Below are 25443 nucleotides of genomic sequence, written 5' to 3'. Positions count from 1 at the left end.
TTTGGCTTTTGGGGGAGAGACTACGGGTGAATCATCATGAAACCATTCCAGTTGAATACTGTACGTAAATTAAGACAATCATTTTTTTGTATTATCAAATGAGTCATTTTCCAATGCTTACTTTTGGTACATTTAGAAGATGTTTACAGACGCAAATAAACAACATTTAGTAACATTAAGACCTAAATGTGTATTTTTAATGTTTTCTTTCCTCTTGTCTGAAAGAAGACGTTATAGAAGCAAAACAGCCCACTCTCTCAAAATGGAGCAGTCTATGATAAAACAATGTTTCTCCTGTAGTGTCTTGCCTTAAATCCAAACGCACTGCTTTCCACAAAACACTCTGACCCATTAGTCACCTTCTTTATACACATATTAATGTGGCGCTGCTGTCCCTGATGTGTCTCTCTACACAAACTGGGGTACAGTAGAGTTAACTGTGCCAGACATGTCATGTCACAGCACAATCAGAAAGTAGTGCAACATACACACACACACGTTTACTGTCACGACCTAACCTTAACTCTTACTCTAGCCATAACCTAACCCTGCACGAGGGTGTGTACCGCCTAGACGAGCCTCCCATTGGCTGGCTGCTGTATTCTGCTTCTGTCTTCTCTCCCTTTCGGTTGCGTTGCTGTTTTCAGAGTCTAGTAGAAACTAGCATATGTGAGAGATGTTTCCCTCCTGGCATGATATTTTACAGGCGCTAGCCTGCACCAGCATGTGTCTACCTGATTTATTTCTACCCGACCTTTCGCTGGCAATGTGAGAACATCAACCTTTACCCTTAACCATCAACGTAAGCCTAAACCAAAGTCCAAATCTAATAAAGACCCTAAAAAAGTGAGGATGGGCCAAATATTGTCCCATTGTGAAAATGTTCTTACATCAATATTCTGAAAAACACTCTTTAAAATAATCGTTCTGTTTCTGTCTCTGTCTCTATGAGACATGCCAAAAGAAACTCCAGATGCCCTCCCCCCACACAGAAGGGGCCAAGTGAGGACTCAGTGTCCTGAGCCAGATGATAGCTCGCCAACTGTTGGCTGTAAAGACACAATGTACTTCTCATCCTCCACTCAGTAGAGTGGGTGTCACTGCTTCCTGCAGCCTCAAATAGTTTAGGGATACTTTGCTCTTAAAAGTGGACACTGAATGTGCTACATCTGTCTTGATGCTTTGGGTGTGTTTTTTTCATAATGTCACATCATCACGTGTTCCCACACTACAAACCAATGTGGGTGAATTGCAGGCACCAACACGTCTGAAAGAATAAAAACAGAGCTCAAAGGTTGATTTCCTTATTTTAGAATGATCAGTGAGGGAGAGCAGAGCGTGATGAGGAAGTTAAGGTCTCCCGTGACAATTCAGTCACAAGACCAGACACATTCATGACTGTGGGGGCTTTTTGTGTGTGTGTACACATGCAAATAGTGGGTCCATTCATGCAAATAATGGAAGTCTTGAGTACATCATAATATTATGGACTCCTCGCATGGTTTGAGGAATTTATGCATATGAATGTAATTGTGGTGTGCCAGTGCACAGGCTTGAATCCAGCCATGTGTGCAGGAGGGTAGTGCACGAGCTCAGGCCAGAGCTCTTGTATTTTGCCAGGGACTGTCTGTAAAAAAACAGGATATAGCAGTTGCTCAGAGCAGGAACAGGTGGCTGCCAACGTGACTACAGCCAGTGAATTAAGGCGAACAGTTTGCACCCCTCCCTAATCTGCGCACATACACAGAAAGGGAGTTGTAACCAGGCTCACGCGCCTGGATAAAACTCCCCACCTCCATCATTGTCTCCAAACTTTCCCCTGAACTCGTACCATCACATGAGCGTTACTTTAGTCTTCCTCGGACAGTGGATCAGCAGTTTGCGGGCTACAATAGCAGTAATCGGTGTTATATTTGGGCTCCTCGCGGAAGGAAATATGACGCGCGAGGACAGAGCGGAGCTGTCCATGCGGCCAAGGGGTCAACGCGGGCACGGCGCGCTGTGGGTAGTTTGGAAGGTGCGTATATGGCACGTCTCCACATACTGTATTATGATTAAAATCACAATAAAATGCATGTTATTGTGAGTGTTGTGTGAACTGGCGCACAACGCGTGCGTAATGTGCACAGTTCCTCTTTCTCTTTCCATGGGGCTGCTAGCGTGTTCATATTGTAAAGAGCTTTTGTAAATTCGCCATAAAAGATTGTTTTTCAAGCTCAGACAATACCTAGAAAACTTTGGGAATCTTTGTTTTTTGTCATTTTGTTGGCGGTTTACACAAATGCAGATATTATGTGTAACACACACTAGTTGCAACATATTTTCAAAACTGATTGCTTTGTCCTCTATAATATCCTTTATTTGTACTTACTGTGAATTAGGGTGTGTGTGTGTGTGTGTGTGTGTGTGTGTGTGTGTGTGTGTGTGTGTGTGTGTGTTATTTTATTGTATCTCTAAACCCTTTTGAATAGATTTTGTTTCCAGTTAAGTATGGCACTGTGTCTGTAAGGGCACCAGCTGTTATTTTGGTGAGTAGTTTGAACAGATGCAACATACTCCAAATGCAGCAGGTGCTGGCTGTCTGCACGCGGTGTCTAAAACATTTTGCATAATGGAGTCAAAAGGATGGCTTCTTTTAATGTTTTAATGTTTGTCTAATAAAGGGATGATTCATTAAATAGCATAAAGGAGAAAGTAGAAAGAGTAATATGGTACTGTATTGGACTGTTATGTAAGAAGAGCAGCCTTTCAAGGTATGAAATGTTTTTAAAAAATGTACAAAGTGGAATTTTTGTGAAGTTCGCAATCAAAGTAAAACATAAAGGGAGCTGATTTAGATATAATTATGTTCTTCTCCCACATATCTATCTGTTCATTGGTTCTGACAGTCACTGGCTCCATTTTTATTATACCCATTTTTACTTTTTTACCACTTCGCTTCTCAATATCTCTGCAGTCCTTCCCTCGATCATAAGAAACTGGCTGTCGGCAAAGTTTATTTCAAGTATATTATATTTCTGAGGCTTTAAGACAATATAAAAACATAGCAAAGCTAATATGCTTACTACAATATGCATCATGTATCTTATGCGGTGGAGGACATCTCTTCACTGTTTTGCTAAAAATGCTGATGTGTTTCTCGGCTCTATTGAGTTTTCAAAAATGTAACTTAGAAATAGAAATAATCTGTTTTTAAAAACAGCAATTTAACGAGGAACTCTCTCCCCACATCGTATCTCTTTATTTTGTCTTTCTAACACCTGCAACTGTGGGAACTCTCCACAGCTCCTCTCTCTTCTCCCTTTGTTTGTGGGCCTACTGTGGCAATCTTTCCCCCCTCCTTCCCCTTTCTGTCTTTAAGATACATGAACATACATGCTTGCACTCTGTATGATTGATGGTCCTATTTGGAAATAATAAATAATCCAGACAAGTTAACTTCTCAAGAATCATCATTTCAGTATCATAGACTTCACTGGTAATTTGTTTAAGGACTTGATTAAAAACTTCCACGACGGTACTTTCAATGAATATTGCTTTACAGCTTGAGGGACCCTACGCAATTGCTTTAAATAAATGATACATTTTAAAATACAGCACAATACTTTTGTCAGAATATAGAAAGTTACTCAAAAGTAAAACATTAAGAATATATAAATCCTGCTGTAACAAAATGTTTACCTTCACCTTAACTTAATCTAAATGATCTAAATAAGGAGTGTTGTCTATCTTTATCTCAGCTTGTGGCATTGTGCCCATGTCAATACAGTCTCGCAAACTGTGCTCACCAAAATAAGAAAACTGATTGAGTGTCCCTTGTAAAAGATGTTTCGGAGCATTTGACTTAAACAAACTCTTTAACCTACAAACTTTCCCTGAAACAAGACGCTGTTATGATTCAGCTTCAGTCGTCACATCCTGCAGATCCTGTCCGTGTTTATCAGTTGTCTACGCACTGATGTGCTTATTCAGTATTATTATGATTCAGCATGAACTCAGTCTTCATTAGACAACAGAGGTTTGTCTTAAAGAGCAGGACGTGGAAGTCAAGATGATTCTGCAAGACAAATTAATACTCAGTACTGTTGGACCTTTATTTTGGAGGTAATTGTCTTCACCACTATTCTTGAATGACCTTTTACCTTTTGCACTCTTGAAAAGTAAACAGCTCTCAAATATTTGGTTTACTATAACTATATGAATTATAGTGTTACTAAACACATTACATTTTTCCAATTTTATTGTTATTATATTTATTATGTTGTAATGTCCCATCTGTTTGTATTTAGATGAGTGAAATACAGACGTGTACCTGGAAATGTGTTGAGATTTTGGCAACTACTTCTTTTAGGAGAGAGGGAGAGAGCACTTTTATTGCCTACATTAGATTAAATAAATGTATGACTTTTATGGCGAGAGTTTGTACTTATTGCTTATTGCACTTGATAGAGTTGAAAGAATATTATTTATGCTGCTCCTTTATTTGGTGGACACCATGTCGTGATCTATTTGCTCTTTCGACTTACTTTCTGCAAATATTTGTATAAATGATATATATTTTCTAATGTGGATCACATAGAATCTGTCTACTTGATAATACATAATTTTTAAAGCAATGGCGGCAGGCAACTAATGTTTTATGGCAAGCAGCTGCATCTATACAAACAGAGTGCACATGCACATAATGAATTTCAATGGCCTCTAAAACTAAATGATTATATTAGTTGTAATTGTGCAGGGTATTTTCCTCCCATTATTTAAATTTGATGGGTTTTTTTCAATTCCCAGGGTGTAATACTTTTTTATTATGTAGCTATAGTTAAAGTTATGATATTGTAATAGCTTAATAGCCTTAAGCCATACCATGTGGCGGATTAACTAAAGCACTTTTTTTGTGCTGGTTAGTGCTGAAACAATTAGTCTATTAATGAAGTTGTAAATTGATCAAACATTTCCATTATCTCTTGTCCGCAGACCAATCGGTAATAAAAGCTCATTATTTGCAGCTCTCGCACAGTTCATTTGACAGTATTTTGTCAACTTGTGTCTTTGCAAAATGTCCGCTACATAACTTTATGTCGTGTTCCTCACAGTCAACGTCGGTGAGCAGGAGCTGTTGTCGGGGCTCTTTGACATGCATTCCCCCTGAGCTCAGCGGCGCCTCCCTCGGTGGTGTGGTGGCAGGATGCCAGTGCAGGCGGCCCAGTGGACAGAGTTCCTGTCCTGTCCCATCTGTTACAATGAGTTTGACAGCAGCGGCCACCAGCCCATCAGCCTGGGCTGCTCCCACACGGTGTGTAAGACCTGCCTGCACAAACTGCACCGCAAGGCCTGCCCCTTCGATCAGACACCAATCAGCACCGATATCGACCTGCTGCCGGTCAACTGTGCCCTGCTGCAGCTGGTTGGCGCTCAGGTGAGTCTGGAAGAAAGAAGGCATGTTTGTGTCAAACCTTCTGTGTGTCTATGTCTTGTGTGTGCTCATGATGTGTGTCTCTCAGGTCCCAGATGTGCAGCCGGTGAGCCTGAGCAGTGCAGCAGAAGTCGAAAATTATGAGGAGTGCAAGGTGTGCGTGGAAGAGCTGGCTCTCTACCTAAAACCCATCAGTGGAGCAAAAGGTTTGTTTGTGTGTGCTGTTGTACATGTCTGCTTTTGTGTTTTTGATGGGAAATTTCAGTTTTATATTTTTTGGACATCTGTGACATGAAGCTTTTCGTACTAAATGTGCGTGGGCCGCAGTTGAGCTGCTTGTGCAACTTGGCATTCATGCTTCTCACACTTCTCATGATGCCTGGAAGCTGAAAAAAAATCTGCTCTTTGCGTAACCAGTCAAGAAAGATTAACCTCGCTGAAAATGACCAGTAGTTTCCGGGGTTTTTTCCTGCCAATTCTGGGTGATGGTGTTGGAGCAGCAATCATCATTTTTGGCGAATTAGATAATTTGGACAATTCACACTTTGTCATGTCCTGGTTCCCGAAGAAACATAAACCATTGGTCGGAGATTGATGCACACTGACCCTTCAAGGCTCATCCATTCCATCAAGAGGCCTTTAAATCCACCTACACCTGCTTGTAACATACCTCAACAGAGTTAAATAAATGAGTGATAACTAAAGTTATGGCCACACTGTTTTACCACAGAGCTGTAACCTTTTGCAGGTGTGGCGACTCTGAGTCCCAGCGTGCTCAGCCGGCCAATGCAGAGGAAGCTTGTGACTTTGGTGAACTGCCAGCTGGTGGAGGAGGAGGGCCGTGTGCGGGCTGTGCGGGCAGGCCGGTCGCTGGGGGAACGAACTGTAACCGAGCTCATCCTGCAGCACCAGAACCCCCAGCAGCTCTCTGCCAACCTCTGGGCAGCGGTGAGGGCGCGGGGCTGTCAGTTCCTAGGACCTGGTGGGTGTGCATGACATATGAATGTGACACTCCATATAGATCTGTGAGGCAAGGCAATACATATTTAGACATATTCTACGCATGTCTTTGTTTCGTAGATGAAGAATTAAGCATTTGCATCTTGTCATGTGACCATCACTAACTAGACATTTAGAACAAGTGTTATAGGTGATTTATGTGCACTTTTTTGAGGCACTATCATTTAAAAGAAGTCACTTAATGCTCACTTTTATAACCTGTAAGTAAGCACGTGACACAGGTCTGAGAACAATGAAGTATCATCTTGCCTTTATTGCTGCTATTGCTGGATTTATGACTGCTTTTTTAGCGGTTCGTTTGAATCGCCTCTTTAGATAACCTCATAAAACTGACTGCTGGTGCTGGTACCTGGTGTTCTGTGATGATTACTCATAGGGCAGATTCTGACTGGGAAATTTCTCAGCATGATAACAGAATGGGTCATTTGAATGTCTGAGGACACTGCACCAGCGCTAAGAACCTCTATGTGTTAGAAATAGATTTGCTTGTTTGATTTGTTGATGAAAATATGTATTGTATTCTTCTCCCCTCCCACAATCCCCACCTCTTTCTCTCATCCGCCGTATCCCTACTTCCCCCTCTAACTCTTCCCCAACAGCTATGCAAGAAGATGCTCTGAAGCTAGTTTTACTGGCTCTGGAGGACGGCTCGGCTTTGTCCAGGAAGGTGTTGGTTTTGTTCGTAGTCCAAAAGCTCGAAGCTCGCTTCCCCCAAGGCCTCCAAAACCAGCATAGGGCACGTGGTACAGCTTCTCTACAGGGCCTCCTGCTTCAAGGTACATGCAACACATGAGCATACATAGATTCAGATGAAACACATGCAAGGACATATGAGCAAGCTGCGCTATTAAATGCTTTATTTAAATACAAATAATTTGAATGTGATCTACGTATTAAACTGAACAAAAGATCCTCAGTTTGCTGCTGTCCCAAGAACCCAAGCCATAATAAATGACCTGATTAAAAGAAGGGTATTTAAATAGATCCTCATGTACCACCACATATTCTTTACCGCAGAGATAGTGCTTCAAATGAATACCCTTTTCTATGTCAGCTGTTATAGAGATGTTTTCCAAAACTTTTATTCTTGTCAGTTTAAGTATTATAATTTCCACTTAATAAACTACCAAATTAAGATAAACAAAAACAGTGATTTTGTTAGTGTCTGAGTGAGCTTTGGAAATCCCCTTTTCAACTGTAGATTGAGCTCAAACGTAACAGGACCCTGTGTGACATTTAAGTATTTTCACTCCCTAAATGGGTTGCCCATACTACTTACATCTTACGTTGCATAAAAGTCATAACTGTAATGAGGTTATAAGCGTCTGTGGATATCTTTTCTGTGCATGCGGGTATTTCTGTGCCTGTGTTATCTGATGACAGACATTGCTGGTCGGGCAGAAATGCCAGCTATCTGCTCCTGATGTAATAGCAGTCTATATTTGCCCTTGTTGCTCCGCTGTGCAGGACAGAGACAGACAGCTCAGAGAAAGATAGATCAAAGTGCAGGAACAGAGAGAAAGCAGACAGAGGATGGACACCAGCAAGAGCTTGAATAATGATGAAATCTGATTCTGTTCGTTTGTCATTGTGACCCGCTAGCTTGGCAGATTTATAAGTGATACAGTTGTGAGTGTTGGTGTTTAATGATGATTACTCATAGGGCAGATTCTGAGAAGGGGAATCCCTTTGTCTCATTTGAATTTGAGATTATTAGTCTGAAGTCAAACTGGCTGGTCGGTAAATTCATTTACATTTAATTGGAACATCACAAATATGACTCTTGGCCTCCCATACCAATTACTGCTTTATTTTAAGTCACCTACATTATTTTTCATTCTCTCATTAGCTACTCCAGGGTCACTGTAATGCAATACACACTGAGGGCAAAATACAAACAAGTTATATATATATATAACTTGTTTGTACTCTCAGATAACTCTCATAGTTCCTATTTTCCTCATACCTGGAGAATAATTTCTTGAATAGAATTAAAAATTCTAACTTTTCCAATTATCAGGATTCTAAGTACGGCATAAACGAGAAGCAGAGAAGTTTCATTTGTGCGTGAAGATTATTCTTCCATTTGTTCTGTGCGAAGAACAAAAGTCTTTGAATTCCTCCTCTTTCTTATTCTGTCTCCGTCCCTCTTCTTTAAGGTGACTAAGCGGGATGAAGACTCCTCACTGATGCAGCTGAAAGAAGAGTTTCGGACATACGAGGCTCTCAGGAGAGAACATGACGCTCAGATCATCCACATCGCCATGGAGGCAGGCCTACGAATTTCTCCCGAGCAGTGGTCCTCTCTGCTGTACGGAGATCTGGTCCACAAGTCACATATGCAGTCCATTATTGACAAGGTATCAGTGGGATTCATCCGTCGTTAGTAACAGGCTGTTTTTCCACCTGAGCTTCAGCATTCATTATTGATAAACTTGTTTGGGAATCTTCCCACGTTGGGTTTAACAAGCCTCTTGAGAACAGCAGCATGGGACAAATACATTAATCTCTTCGTTATTTATTTTTAAAGACTCACTCTCCTCTTCTATCTTCTGCTCCAGTTGCAGTCTCCAGAGTCGTTTGCGAAAAGCGTTCAGGAGCTGACGATCGTTCTGCAAAGGACAGGAGACCCCGCCAACCTCACAAGCCTTAGACCGCACCTAGAGCTACTCGCCAACATAGACCACAACCCAGGTAGATTGTTTAACAGCGTTCTTCTGAATGAATGCAAATGAGTCTGAATGATTCATAGGCTTGTCCTGTTCCACAAAGATTAATGAGATTGAAAAGTGATGAAAACAGACACAGTCTGTGGCACTCACATACAAAAATGCAATTAACAAGCACAAAAGTAAAGATTAAAACTACACTTCATCTTGTCTGTTTAATATTTAATAATAAAAGCACAATGACACGAAGGGTGTTCAAGTTTAAAATGTTATAGCACTCAGAAATGTATTGTGCTTTCTTGGCTAGTTAATATATTATCATGAAATCTAGTCCCGTTTTATGTTGCCCCTACAATTAACAATTTGAGATTTGTCCAATAACATGGTTTATGAACAAATACTTGCAAAAACCTCTGTTTAGTGCCTACCACCAAATGTTAGCATGCTAACACACTAAACATAGATGTTGAACATGGTTAACATTGTACCTGATGAACATTAGCATGTTAACATTGTACCTGATGAACATTAGCATGTTAACATTGTACCTGATGAACATTAGCATGTTAACATTGTACCTGATGAACATTAGCATGTTAACATTGTACCTGATGAACATTAGCATGTTAACATTGTACCTGAGGAACATTAGCATGTTAACATTGTCATTGTGAGAATGTTACTGTAACAAACTGTTCTACTTCATATATAAAACAGTGTTACATTAGCATGCTGAAGTTAGCATTTAGCCCAAAGCACCGCTGTGCCAGAGTACAGCCTCACAGAGCCGCTAGCATGGCTTTAGACTCTCTTAATCTTGTTATTACATCCTTTATTCATACAGAGAAAACACCATCAATGATGTTCTCTTGTATTGCTGTCCTTTTTATTCAGCATAATGTATGAGGGATGTAACGATGTGCATTTGTCCACATCCGAAAAGTAAGTCAGCTCAAGAGTTTTCGCCCTGACTTATTAATAAATACTAGGATGTCTCGTCTCGATTATGTCTGATACAAGCTCAATTCTGTCTACCTGAGCCCTTTTGAGACCTTGTAGGTGACAGTGGTAAGAACCTCTTCCAATCAGACTGTGTTGTTGATCTGTGTGCAGATGCCCCGGCACCATCATGGGAGGAGCTTGAAAGTGTGATGCTGGCTGTGAAGTTGGTGGTTCATGGACTTGTCGAATTCATACAGAACTTCAGCAAGAAGAGCCACGACACTCCGCAGGTACACTGATTGTGACAGTTCTATTATTTAAAAAAGACAACAGAACAATGCAAGAAATTCGATTAGCTGAATGAAATGTGAGCAATCAGAAATATAGTAAATGGTAAAGGGTAAAGTTGTGCTGCTGCTCCATCTGTAGAAGGCCATAGACGTGTAAGATAAGATGTTCAGGCTCTGGCAGCACACTTTGTTCCTCATGGCTGTGGCTTCTAAGATAGTTAGAGGAACCTAACATGGTGTCTGGATACCACAGCATTACAATGACTGTTAACAAAGATCAGATAATGCAGCTGCGAAGATCGAAACTGGTGTCTGACAGAGTATACAGTACAGTGTAGTGAATAGAGGCTGAAGCTCCCCTGTGTGTCATTATCAGCTCTTGTTAAACGTTAAACAGAGAAGGAAGTTTGAAACCCAAAATCAGGCTTCATCAAAATGATCACATGTATGAACAGGGCTGTGTATTGGCGAGAATATATATAGATATATTGCGATACTGTAACCAAGGAGATATAATGTGAATTTATAAATCTAATTTCAGGCAAACTGTCATAGTATAAAGAACACACCACCATATGTATCAGAACAGTGGGATTTGCATTTATCACAGTCCGTGTACCATCCAACACCAGAGCACTACTTTTTGTACAATGTGAGCAAAGGAAATAACATTTGCCTTTATTGGTAAAACAAAGTAATAAATAGTAATAAAAGTGCTTGCAGGCAGGGCACAAAATTAGCACCAGCCAACAGCCAAATGCTGGTAAAACATGCACGTGGATAGTAGATTTGCATCAGTCACCAGTGTGGCTGGTAAAATTTAAACATTCACTCGTATCACACATCATAATGTCAAGTATCGATATTTTCTTACAGCCCATTCAGAAAAAATATATAATTGTACAACATCTAAATACCAATATGTTATAAGGATTATAATATATGTCTGTCATCATGCCTGACATGCTTTCATGAAGTTCTGTCCTGTGCAGAGTGAGACATTTTGTGTTTAAAGGAGTCTTTCATTTTTCTCCATTTTAGAGCCACTTTCATTTTATGCTCTAAACCGGGAAATATTTTTGTGTGAAATGACAGCCCTGCATTAAACACTAAATTTGTTTTCCATCGAGAATGTACCACAAAGGAAATGATGAAACTCTTTATGGTGTTTAGCTGCTAATCCTTTGTAGTCTTCCTTCACCTGTTTGTGGGATTTGACTTGTGACATCATTTCCTTTTTGTCAGCACAGTGCATTTCCATTTGTTTGAGATCCATCGTGACATTTTGAGACTTTTCCCTTTCAACATTTAATGTAATAAGTTGTAACAGTCTGCTTATAAAAACTAGAATCACATTGGATGTAGTTAATTAGCAACAACAGCAACAAGTATAAACATTGTTAAGAGTAACTTACCCATGTTTTATGATAACTATCACAGCTATCACAGTCTTTTTTATTGAAAACTTACAATCATAAGTTTGATTCCACACTTTATGTGCATTGTATCTGTACATTTTGCAGCCTCAGGCCAACAGCAAGTACAAAACCAGCATGTGCCGAGACCTTCGTCAGCAGGGAGGCTGTCCCCGAGGAACCAACTGTACATTTGCACACACACAGGATGAGTTGGAAAAGTGAGTGCACACTCATGTAGACTCTGAAAGACTCACTCTATTCAAGGTAGAAAAATTAGCATTTATAGTTAGATAAAAAATCTAATGTTTGACAGAAGTCTGCTTATCTAACCGTGGGAGTTGTTTCATAACTGCAAGATGACTCTACTAACTCAAGTATCTGTATATGAGGAAGAATCATAAGACAAATATCTACATTGCTTTAAGGGTTTCCCAAGATGAACATATTCTGCTCCTTCCTCAGTTGCTCTCCCTGAGGTTTCTTCCATTGTTCCCCTTTAATTATGGGGTTTCTTTTAGGAAGTTTTTCCTTGTGCGATGCGAGGGTCTAAGGACAGAGGGTGTTGTAAACCTGTACAGTCTGTAAAGCACACGGAGACAAATGTATAATTTGTGATATTGGGCTGTATAAATACATTTGATTTGATTTGATTTGATTTGCTCTCATCTGTTTCTGCACAGCCTTCCTCAAGTCCCCCTTTTTAATTACATTTGATTTATCTACAAGATGATTTAAAAGAGGTCCTCAGTGCAAATATATAATAACAAAAACAGTTTTGTTAAGATGTTCTCTGAGCAAAACATAACCCTTCCCTGTTGTACTGAATTTCCTCGTTTTCTCTTTACAGATTTAGACTGAGAAACAAGAAGAGCATAAGCGTGGGCCGTGCATTCCCGTTATCACCGGGGGTTATGGGTAAAACCTTCACGATGGAGGGGAGCATCCATGAAGATTTGTCTGCAGGCGTGGGGCAGGGGCTCAAAGGCATAGGGGAGAACACAGCCTCCCTGACAGAGGGAGTGCCCGGCTTAACTCACCCCCAACTGATCTCTAGAGGGGCTGACATGATGGAGGAAATGAAGAGAGCGGTGCCAAATGGATCCAGTGGGGCTAACGGGTCCAACGGGCTGTCTAGCAGAAACACATCAGGGTCAACTGAACAGTAAGATTATACATCCACTTATTCGCCGATGCTTGAACATCTTCTCTTCTGGCTTGTAACCCCTTAACCAGCTTTATATATATCAGTCAGACTGCAATTAGTACAAATGAAACAATGTATGTTTATGTGTATACAAAGGTAACTTTGAGTTGTTGTTTTTTTTAAAGTTAGATGCAACAAAAATGTACTCACATTTACATTCAGTCACCTGATATGTGGATTTGCACACATTGGATATTTGCGTATGAGAAGTGATGTTGGGAAGGTATCTCCATCTCAGCCCGAGAGCCATTTGTGTGTTCATTCTTTCTCTTTATGTTGTCATTCCCTCCATCAGGAAGCCCATCTCACCTCCCAGGACTCCAGTCAGCCACTCCTCAGCGTCGTCTCCCTTGACGGCAGCTGGGCGGGGTGATGGTGGCGCTCCTTTGCCCAAACATGGTCAGTTCGTTCTGCGTGCACCACATCCTTCTCAGGCGTCAGAGCTGTACTATCAGGAGCCCCACTCTGCATATGACACACCCCATTATCAACCAACCTGTGAGTCCATTGTTTAATTAAATCTTGAATTAATCAAATAAAAACTTGATTGTTGTCTCGGGAAAGTGCAAGTGAATCTTCTCCTCTCTTATCATCTCTTCTTTCCTCCTCCTCTCCAGCAGGTTCCTACTACCAATCTACTCTTCATCCTCCTCACAAACCCTGCATGGCTCGCTTCCTTCGATCCTCTAACGTCCCAGAGTCCTCTCTGCCGCCCTCGATTGGCACTCCGCCATCTTCCTACCCCAGTGACCCTCAAGCGCCACACCCACCTCCCTCCTCTTCTTCGGGGTACCCGCCTAGAGATCGGATGGGGCCTCCTGCCTTCCATCACCACCCGGGGCAGCCTCAGTACGGGCCTCTGGCTCCTGCTCACGGTGTTTATGCTCCCCTCTATGACAGCAGGAGAGTATGGAGGCCTCAGGTGAGCCTTCTGTGAATGATCATGTTCCTGTTCATTTGATCATTGTGTGACTTACAACCGATAATGACGGTTATTATCATTAACAGCTGTACCACAGAGAGGATGCCAGGAGTAACTCGCTGCCTCCGGAGGTGCTGCATTCCTCCGTCTACCAGCCTCCACTCAGGGAGAGATTCAACTCTCTAGATAGCAACTACTGCTCCGGAGCTGAACACCGTGCAGGGCTTCACAGGGTAGGCGAAATAACGCACATCTTTTAGCGTGGCCGTGGGTTATACTCACTTCTGATTGGCTGGAGGGATTTATTTTAGATGACAACACATCTGATGTAAATGCTGCAGCACTGTTTTAGTTTAAGACACATAGAAACTGTACTAACTGGCTGTTACTTGGCTAATGCTTTTCCCCCTTCTTTGACTGACGTTTATTCCAACCTTCACATTAGCAATGCAACCAGTCTTCCCTTAGAGAACAGTGTATTTGAATTATTGATAAGTGGGCATACTGTAAGAGAGATAATCCACTCTGAGCCATGCAATAATTACAAAATAATGCTCTCTGCTGAGGGATTTATTATATTCCTCGATATTATAAAACATGTCTTGTGTAGCTTCCAGTAGAACCAGTGAAAAAAAAAATCTGTATTAATCGATGTTGGTCTGTCTTACATTGAACAGATTTACTGCTACATTTTCAACAACATTTGCTTTCTTTCGATTTCTCTTTTAACACCCACATATCATCTCACCTCTACCTTCCCTTGCCAGCCACAGAGCTGCAGTATGTAGCTTCATCCTCCTCTGTAGTCCTCCCACTTCTCACCAAAATATGTTTCTGCCTCCCCCACTCTCTTCTCTCATTCTCACATCATCATATAGCATTACAGTACCAGTCTGACTACTGCAGTACTACAGTATAGTTTACCAATAATGCTGTCTGGCCACAATTCCTGTGACAGAGATTATTAAAACAGTGCACAGTCTTGCACAAAATACCCTTTTTTTTCTTAAGGACAAATTATAACTTGGAGATATTGTTCTCAGTTGTTCAGGAGAAAACAAACATTTTAATAATGCAACACCTATACAATATATTACAAAATATTCAAGATACCTTTTGTGTCGACCACCTGTGTGTACAGTATGGTGGCAATGCATTACATTATATACCTAAGCTAATACAAAACCGCTAATAACTACAGGAATTTTCATTTTTTAATAAAGAGCTACTGTATCTAGGGTCTAAATAAAAAGGGAACATTAGAAGTTTGACTGTGTTTTTTGGACAGCTTTTATTGCTTCCACCCCCACATCTTCAGAAAAGGCTCTTCTCTCTGCCCCCAAAGTCTAGACCTAGATCAAACATAAAATGCAGTCAGAGCACCTAAAGTTGGATAAAGATGGAGGAAGATTGATTACAAATCTGCTTCAGCTGAAAACTCAAAGTACTGCTCTAGTAATGTATTTTCCAGCAGCCTGGCTTCGATCAGAAACCTAATGGCATCGTCACAAAACTCTTAAAATGTTAAAATATATTATGTTCTGTTCTTTTTTTTTCTTCCTCACTCATCCTCTCTTGTTCAACGCTCCCTCGTCAGGATTATGGCCGTGTTCCTCTCGGCTACGAGGATCTGTTCAGAAGGAAGCAGGAACAGTGGGCTCATCATCACCACCATCACAGCGCCAACAGACCCTCCCAGTCATCCCCCATCTTCACCATCGATTTTGGAACTGAGGTAGAAAGCAAAAACGAGAGACGCCATATGTACACGCACAAACACACAGAGCATCATTGCTTGTAGGCGTGACAATTACAATTAAAATGCCACCGTGACCAGTTTGTTAATACTGTCGCCGCAGCCACCTGAAACAGAGTCATTTGTAGGAGAGCCTTTGTATTTTACCATTTAAAAAATATGTAGGATTTAATTCCTATCCCAAAAGCTTGCGCCTCAGCTGTGTCCAATGCTATTTAAGTGGGAGATAGTTGCTTAGCAACTGTGGAGGGAGATATCATAGCAATTCACAATTGTGGTGTATGTGCATGGGGGTGTGAGAGAGAGAGAGAGAGAGAGAGAGAGAGAGAGAGAGAGCGAGAGAGAGAGACTTTAGCAAGCAGTGACTCAGACTTTCAGCTGAGTAAAGCTTTGTTTAGCAACACGTTAGATATGTTTCCGTGAAGACGTCCGCTTTAAAACTGAGCGCTGATTAAAGAAACCACAAGGAATTTTTAAGTGTTTGCTAGTGATGTGTCCTTTCATGTCGAGGCTTCGAAGCGTGTGTCGAGTAATCGTGGAAGATTTTTGTGAAGCGCGTATCAGCCGTACCATGTGACTGATTCAGGAACAGTTTCGCGGGTTTGACGTGCGATTCAAATAAGGGGGAGCGAACCGAAATAGAGCCCCCTCATAATCAACACTTTATACAACCGCAAATGTTTGGGTTGTTGTCGTAGTATGCATTGTTGCTGTTGTGTTTGTATTGGATCATTATGGAGCCAGCCAACTAGCGAAACAATTGTTATGCACACCAGCATCATCTTCCCTGTGAGCAAGTAAAGATACCAAAAAGAATAATGTACATCCCACATACTAAAGACCAACCCCGGTGGTGCAGCTCGTAGAGCAGGCGACCCACTTTCTAAAGGCTTACCTCAGTGGCCCGGGGTTCGAATCCGACCAGTGCACATTTGCTGCATGTCATTCCCCTTCATCCAATCTTAAACTATACTATCATTTAAGGCGTAAAAAGCCCACATTTTTTTTCCAGCACTCCCTTCTCAATAACACGTACATACAAATATTCAATCTCTTTAAATAGAACATGATATTCATACATCTTAGATGTGTGCGTCAAAGAATCTTCAGGGCAAAGATACTTTAAATCCACTGCAGCCTTGCACTTCGCCAGAAGCTTCGAGTAATTAACCCATTTTCACAAAAGCTTCATTTGCCCATCACTACTTCACAGACCTAAGCCATGCCATTATAATCACTCTGCCAGTTTTTACATTTATTGTCCACTTGATGGCACAGTAGAGCAAATGAAGCACCATGAAGCTTCAATGCTTCATGGTGCTTCATCTCACAATCACGCTAAAAGACTAATTCCATTTAAGGATGTCCGGTGCTTGCCACAGCGAGAACAGCAACGTGGCAGCAGGTCAGCAAACCATCAACGAACAAGGGTGACACATGGATGCCAAACTGACAAGGAACACTGGGACAGACAGGGATATATACACACAAACACTAAACGAGGGAACGAGACACACCTGGGGAGAAGGCAAAAACACAAGGGCAGGAAGTAATACCAGACATGACACAAGGGGAAGGGAACATTTCAAAATAAAACAGGAAACAGAACCAAGTTCATGACAATGTAGGCATGAGGAAACTCCACCCAGACAGCTCATGGAGGTGACAGTTCTTATCGCTGTGCCATCCCAACTGTAATTGTATAGTTTTATTTTATTAATAATAATAATAATAATAATAATAATAATAATAATAATAATATTACATAGAGACATATTAAGAGCGAAAATGATCCTATGTATTGAGTGCAAACATTCTGGTGATGAATGATTGTCTGATCTAAATTGATTTCTCTCTTGTGTCTTTCTTTCTTGGAAAAAAAAATGAAGAACTTATAAAGATTAATAAACATAAACACACAAGAGAAAACTGTTTTGATCAGACTATCAGCAGAAAATCAGCAGGACTTTTGTTTTACTTTTGCTTCTCAGGGTTTCCTTAGAAAACAGCTGTTTTCTCAAACACACTGCTACTTGGCATCTCTCTTTGTGTTTGTTTACAACATATGCCAGGCAGATGAATTTAGTTATAGCGACACCGACAAAAGGAATTTGTCTAACCATCATATTAAAATATCTCTCTCTCTTTCAGCATGTGGAGAGCGGTGGAGGCCAGTGCATGGGATGCAGGTTCAGAGGTGAAGAAAGTTTAGCACACTATTCTCCATGGTCCTGTGGTACCATCGGCACATGCCTCAGTCCCTTTGAGCCTGAAACGCTCGCACACACCTCGGCTCACTCCTGCTCTGAGCACTCGGTGAGACTCTTTCCGCACCTGCAAGTAGGCGCGGACACACATCTAAACAACAAATACAAATATTGATATGTCTGCTGCAGTGTATGGATGTGTTCTAACTGCGTCCATGTTTTTCTCATGCAGGAGTTGGACACTAACGGAGGTGGTGGTGGTGGTGGTAGTGGTGGTGTCGGGAAGCGATGGCTGCATTCGTTGGATCACTACCGACGCTTGAAAGACGAGGACCCGATCATTCCCTTTAGTGAGGGGCCCATTATCTCCAAGTGGGGCGCCATATCCAGGGCATCTCGTACGGGGTACCACACCAGCGACCCTATCCAAGCCACGGCCTGCCAGGGAAGCGCCAGCACCACACCCATCAACTTTAAAGGTTGGGAGGGATAAAAGTTCTTGTTTGTCACCAGGATGATTTTCTATGTTTTTTTATTTTTTATTTTTCTTATTTATTTAATCATTTTTTTCTTGTTTATTTTTAAGCCTCTAAATTAAAGTTACTGTGATGCAGCAGTTTTACGATCTACTGTTATTGTCTTAAAGGCATAACATGTTTATTTATTTATTTTATTTTCAAGGTGAATGTTGCTTTGATTTTGTTTTCTCTCCATTATTCAAACATTTCTTTCTTCCTTTGTTCACTCACAGATTACAACCACCACTTGGATCACAGCGACTACAGGTGGAGCTCCAGAGGATCAGACTCTTCCAGCCACTCCAGTTTCCTAGAGAGGTAAAACACGTTCACACGCACTTCACTTTTTATCTTGAATCTTATTTATCTTCAGGTCTTGTTGTTGAATTTTGGGGAAACACATAAACTCCACCGGGAATAGAAGGGAGAATTGAACGGGAAACCATTCAAATTGTTCACACACGTCTTTCATCACAACCTGCTACAAAACATTATGTGATCACGATTGAGGCAATTCCACAGTATTGGTTAGATTTCTATCTGCTTAAACCCCCTTGGGCACACGTGGAAGTTCCTTTCTGATTGTTCTTAAAACACTTGCTCTCACTCGTCCTCTCTCATCTCGTCCTCTCGTCCGCTAGTGCAGCTAGCTGGTTGGTAAAAACCCACTGGGCAGCCAAGTCAGGAAAGCCCTCTGCACTGACGTCTATAATCCAAAAAATATTTTTCACACAGTGCTGTAATTGTGTCCAATTATCAGACTATTAACGCACAATGTAATGTTTTATTTTATATGTGATAGAAATATACTGATGCGAAGGATAATGATACCAAGAAATTTACAATTTCAATGTTCTCTATTTAAAATGAAAAGGAATAATTGTCTGTATCTGATTGTGTTTTAGTGAGCAGATTTGTGCCTCAGAGCTTCACTGCCGTCGAACTTCAATAAGCAGTGGAGAGAAAATCGTGTCCGACCTGCAAGCCCGTCAGTCCGCCTACAGCCGGGATCGGGGCCGGGCCGAAAGCGAACCGGACCCGGATCGAGACATTGAGCTCGAACTGTGCGCTCTTCACATGGAGGATTCAGACCTCCAGGAGATCAAGTCTCAGGTTGGTATGGTTGTGTAAATCACAACAGTATGATGGACCACAGTAAAACACACATCGACACTATGCCTGTGATGTTGCTTGATTATTTCTGAAGGGATGTTTTGAAGCTCGGAGTCAACTTTCAGTCTTCTATATTACGTCAGTGTAAGTGTCACACACTCCAGAGCAACCAATCCTCTTCATCGTTATTATTATTATTATTTTTTTATCATCTTTGCCTCTCAGGAGTCTTTAGACCTGGCTGCCCCACAGTCTCAGGATGCTTCTCACTTCCTCCCACCACCCTGCTCCTCTCCCCTCCTCTCCTCCCCTGTGGAGGAGCACCCCCAAACAGAGGAAGTCTTTGACAGAAAAGATGGACGCTCACCTGCTGAAAAAGATGGCCTTCAGGTGAATTATTGGGGATTGGTGTTTTTCACAGGCTCGCCCTCAGTCAGAGTCGTCTTTCACTTGACTTGGATTTCCCTCTTCCATCCTCTCTTTCTGTATTCCAGGAAGTCTCTGTCTCCTGGAGGGCTGGTCACAGGAAGTCTGGGCGTTGGCAAGCTCATGCTGCGGACTGGACCTCCTCGACTGGGGGACACATCCGCCCGGACTTGTCCTGAAACGCCTGTGACGGAGATGCTGCTCAATGGAAGCTAAGGGGACACAAAGTCAGACACTGACCTGAGCCAAGCTACAGCTGAGTGGCTTGGCCACAATTAGATTCTGTTTAAAGGGAATACCATTTTATTCCAGCCTTCATATATGTCAATCATATGCCTAAATAAAACTTGACACATATGGGTAAGTCTGTGCTGCTCCACGAAAGGGGCAAGATAAAACACATTGTCCTGCATCTTAGGTGGTCTTTTCACCAATATACAGCTCCACAGAAAATTTTGTGATATCACTGTTTATGCCCAGCATGGCACATTTGCTCTGACGGTAGATGCGTCCATGTTTGCAGTTTCAAACCCTGGTCACATTTAGGAGAAAGGCCGGAGATCTCACAGCAACTTACCACATGATCGCTCACTTCGTATGGTATCGTAGTCCTGATTTTTATCTATTTTATCATCTAGTTTGTTGTCAAACACAGACTTATGTTAAAAATGATTATTTCATTTCACATGGTCCGTCAGAAACCAAAAGCCTATTCAGTAGGTGGCACTTTTTAAGTTTACTTCAGGGATTTTTAGGGATTTTATTTGAATCTTTTCCTTTACTAACAGCAGGGACTGAGGTCCTGAAAATATCCTACTAAAATTCTGTTTTTGTTCCTGAGGTTGGGTAACTGATAGAGTAAATATAAATAATTTGCTGCAGCAAATCATCATTTTTAAATAATAATATGAATATAATTTACTGTAATTAATTGCTGTGTTGGTTTAGAGACACTTAGCTATCCAAAGGTACAATAAACAAAACAGTGATTGTTTGCCACCTTATGAATATCTGACAATTATGTTTTCATGTCTTGCTATCTCTTTACATGTTAAGGCATTTGTTTCCCTATGCTGCCTTTCATGGTAAAACCCTAACCCAGCTCAATGCTCTTAAAGTAGTGGATCGCCTTTGTTGTATTGCTGCATCACACAAAATCAAGAAATAGACGTTACAATACTGAGAAAGAATGCAAATTGTGAAACAGAAATTGTATTTTCAGATACAGATGGAGCTACTTTAGTAGATTTCTATACGAGCCACATTAACTCACAATCAATCTTTAAAAAAAACAATTGTTTCATCTTTGTGTTCTGGCATTTAATACTGCTGACTGTAAGTTAGGAACAGTCTCACTGCTCTCTCTCAAACACAAACACACACACACACACACACACACACACACACACATACACACACACACACACACACACACACACACACACACACACACACACACACACACACACACACACACACACAGTCCCTAATTTACATCTTCTTTGGACCGTGAGAGTATCTTAAAATCATCTCGATTCCAGATCCACAGCAGAGCACGGACTTCCACTTGGCGATCCAGGAATGAACACACACACACACGCAGTACATATATGCTGTCATTCACACAAAGTAGACACAAACATGCTATACAGTGGCCTTTCTCTCCTTGGTGATCCATTGGGCTCTATGATGATTTTTGTCCATGCCCACTGACAGACACCTGTCCTGTTCCAGATGTGTTATCTTTCATGTAAACGTGATCTCAAAAACTGGAAATCAAATTTTTCTGTAAGCTCATGGCATTTTCTGTGCTTTCCAGTCCGGTCACCTTAACGTACAATGTAAACAATATTCAGAGGTCATGCATGATGTTTCAAGCTGAAGCCTACAAAAGTGAGGAACTTCTTGTGTTTGGTCACACTGTATCTTTGTTTAACTTTTTTGAAAAATCTTTGGTTTCTTTCATTTGACGCATTGCTAACTTCTGTGAAGTTGTTTGTCGGGGTATTTTGTATCAGGATCTTTGTTACTCTTTGTTTTGTTTGCTATATTTTACACCACAAACAGACAAAATTGATCGTCTTGTCTAATGTTTCACTGTGTTTTGCCTGCCATCGGATGCAGTACGCTGTCTAGTTCGCTGTAATTTTGTGCAGTGTGGGTGATTTCCATATAGCACAGCCTCGCCTCACGCCCTTTTTTATAGATATGAGGCTTAATGACTTTAATAAACAGTGTGAAAAACATGATCCCAGTGTAGATATACTGGATTTAAAAGTTATGAATTTGTTTACACTGTATCCTAAATCTTATGAGATTTGTGTAGAATGAGAAGAAGAGGACTGACTAATATTTGAATCTTTCCAGCTTCCTCTTTCATTTCCTCTCGCTTAAGTTATTGTACCTTTTCAAAAAGAATTCTCAAAGATTATACATTAAATCCCATTTTAGAGGATGGCAGAATGGCCGTTCGTGTGATGATTGCTTATCGAGTTTCAAGTTAAAACTTTTTTAACCTGAATGACCAATGAAATTGTGGACTGGTAACCTTTTTTGGGGTTTCTCTCTTATCTTCCACCCACACAGCGGATAGACAAAGTGAAGAATTGGACTGAACAATTCAGTATAATCCTCTTTAGAAAACTCCAATATTTTGTAGGGTTTATTTCTGAGATGAAAAGGTGATAGCCGGCGCAGGAATCTTGCTGCTCCAAGTCATGAAATTAGCTCAGCTACCTACTGTCGCCCTGCATCTGTTTACAACTTCACCTCTGAAGTCATGTTAGTGCCATGTTGTGTACAGGACAGTACAGCTTTCATATTCCTCAAGTGTAAACTATGTGAGGAGGGAAAGGCTCAGTCGAGTTGAGGAGTGAGATACTTCTCGTGTATTTCTGCTTTGTTCCATTAGAGGAGGCTAGATCCTTGTCTGTCTGAATCGCTCAGGGAAGACTTAAGTTGTACTTTTGGCTTTTTCTATATTCATCACTAAAATATTCTGTGGAAGTAATTACTTGGTTTCTACTCTCTGATAACTGACCTTTTCCCCCAAGGGTTAGAGATTATATTGTTTGTCAGTGTTTACTTTGCCTGTGTTTTCTTTTGCCTCTCAGTATCAATATTGGCTTTGCTATTCCTGTTCCCGGAAAGGGCTGGGCACTACTGTATGTAAAAGCAGTATTGTGAGTATTGAACTAATGTCAAAGTGATACTCCCTGTTTCCATTAAAGTGTCTATAGAGCACTACTGTAGTGGCTAAATGCACTGCACTCATTCCCACCCCATCACTGCCAGCGGGTGCACTCTGCCCCCCCCCCCCCCAAACTTTCCCTCACCCCACCACCCCACCACCCCATCTGCCCTACATTCTGCGTCATGCATGCGATATAGTCCCTCTTGTGATGGCGGAGGAGTATTGATGATTCTGTAGTTGTGATACAACACACCCAGCGCTGTAACAGTTCTGCACATGCCCACTGTGTGGCCACGTCAAGTGCTGAAGTTTGCTTGCAGCATTTTACTTGTTTGCTCATGAAAATGAATTCTTGTTTGATAGAGATTATATTATTATTATGACTATTATTGTTACTACCACATTTGGTTGTTGTTGTGGTATTTTTCCTTCTCGGTATAAGTCAGCTTCTTTGTTTTGAATTGAGAATTTGCTGACATTTTTTATTAGACAAAAGTGTCTCATTATTCTATATTATATGGAGAAAAAAAGCCTGTTTGTTGATTGTGAAACATATGATGTTTTCTGACTATTCATGTCTGTATTAGACATTTTATTTGCAAATCTATTGTTCGATTGAAATGTAAATGAACTATTAAGAGATGGTACACATCCGTCATTGTATACAGTTTGGCACCATCATTAGATGGACTTATAGTATAGACGCTCATTTATACAACCTGTGATAATCAGATATATTTAAATGTTTAAATCATTGGGGCAGCTGTGTAATGTTTCAGAATGAGGAAAATAAACTCCTTAAGAGACAGCATATCTAAAATGTCCCCATAATAAATAATACTGTTACGTATTCCATTTATTTCCTTGGAAATATCACATTGTGAAAGGTTTCCCTTTTACTGACTTTACGGTAATGCAGGACTGGAGTAAGTCAAACCTATGAAGATAATAATATATGTGCTATTAATGATCAATGAAACTGTTTGAGTATTGTTAATATGACTGGTTCTGATTCTTCTGTGCATTTTCTGGCTCGTTCATCTGTATTACACTGACGTACAGACAGCTTGGTCTGAGCAGCAAACGACCTCTGTGTTGCACTGAGAGATGGAATTATGAAAAGGCAGATGAAATTGCATGCCACAATAAAGCAACAACAAACTATGTTTCTTTGTGATTCTTGTCATCGTTTGTGAATGTCATATTATGATAGGAGACGTTAGATAACATCTTCAGACAGTATTTAAAGTTGGGGCAGGCCGTTTCTTTTTAATTTTCTTGTGCTTCCTTGGTCAAAACATCCATAAAAACCTCAGCATTTTATAATTCAAGTGGTCCGAGAAAATGAAACTTCTGCACCTCCTCTTGGCTCTGTTGTCAGGCTTAAAAAATCTAGTCCCTGACCAGAGACTTTTGCCAATCACAGGTCATTTCAGACAGAAGGCGTTCTATTGGCTGTTCTACAATGCAGATGTGTGTCCACGTCCCTTCAGACACGGCAAAGCAATAAATAAAGGTCGACGGAATTGTTAAAAAGAGATTCTAAAGAATTAATAAATAATAGTTTTTCAACTTGGTGATAAAGAGACACATTTGTTCCAATATACAATCCAGATAAATATGGAATATGAGTACATATTTCTCCCCCATTCTTAGACTTATCTTTCTTAAATTATTTATATTCACCAGTGAGTTTCTTCTTGGGCTTTTGAAAGGCTACTGTGAATACTTGACTCCTGACACAGTCTGTGTCATTAGTTAAGGAATAAATGTGGCGGCTGCATCACTCGCACTTTATTTACTTTTGCTCATTGCTCTTGGATTTCCTGATTAGGGAATGATTAGGGCGCTGTCTCACGCTGTAGGGCTGTTGTAGTGTAGTGTTTAAACCTAATCAGGAAAAGGAGAGGATTAACAAAACACTGAATGCTCTGAAACTCACTGGAAAAATTCAGAGTGGAAATAGAGTGAGAGGTCAACTCACTAGCTTTGTGAGTCTGTGTGTGAGGAACAATCTCTCAAATGTAGTGAGGGATTTATTTTGTAATAAAGCAGCAGAGGAATGCCTTATGTTACCTGGTTAGCTAACTCTGATGAAACAGGCTGGACGGGAAAGGCCATAAAGTCAACAACACAGTGAGAACAATGGGTGAGCTTTGCTGCTGTACAAACTATTGCCCCCACTGCCAAATTATGTAAGTTTACTTTAGAGTTGGAACTGGTTTTTCTAATGTGTAATGGGTAATGAGGTAACAATTGTAATTATTTTATGATCTTAGGTATCAATTCATCATTAAGGTAAGCAGTGATTCGGTGGGGCCTGAGACACAAATAATGTAGCAGAGAGAACAG

At 40.8% G+C, this 25443-nt stretch overlaps 1 protein-coding gene across 1 annotated transcript; it reads left to right on the top strand.

The window, feature by feature from the left end:
- Positions 1–1758: 1758 nt before the first annotated feature.
- Positions 1759–24257, top strand: rc3h2 (ring finger and CCCH-type domains 2). The gene is given in 22 exon segments (XM_029444301.1): positions 1759–2017; positions 5094–5416; positions 5502–5619; positions 6162–6395; positions 7033–7148; positions 7150–7209; positions 8593–8793; positions 8995–9127; positions 10216–10334; positions 11858–11970; positions 12600–12914; positions 13252–13454; positions 13574–13878; positions 13965–14111; positions 15476–15613; positions 17786–17950; positions 18074–18320; positions 18593–18677; positions 19265–19472; positions 19698–19808; positions 19810–19862; positions 19967–24257. Coding segments are annotated over 21 exon segments (3450 nt in total). The 5' UTR covers positions 1759–2017; positions 5094–5185; the 3' UTR covers positions 20115–24257.
- The last annotated feature ends 1186 nt before the right edge of the window (positions 24258–25443 follow it).

This window comes from Cottoperca gobio, chromosome 12 (assembly GCF_900634415.1).
Source record: "Cottoperca gobio chromosome 12, fCotGob3.1, whole genome shotgun sequence".
NCBI classification, from domain to species: Eukaryota; Metazoa; Chordata; class Actinopteri; order Perciformes; family Bovichtidae; genus Cottoperca; species Cottoperca gobio.
The sequence above is the reverse complement of the archived record's forward strand: the minus strand, read 5'-3'. Positions and strand labels throughout refer to the sequence as shown.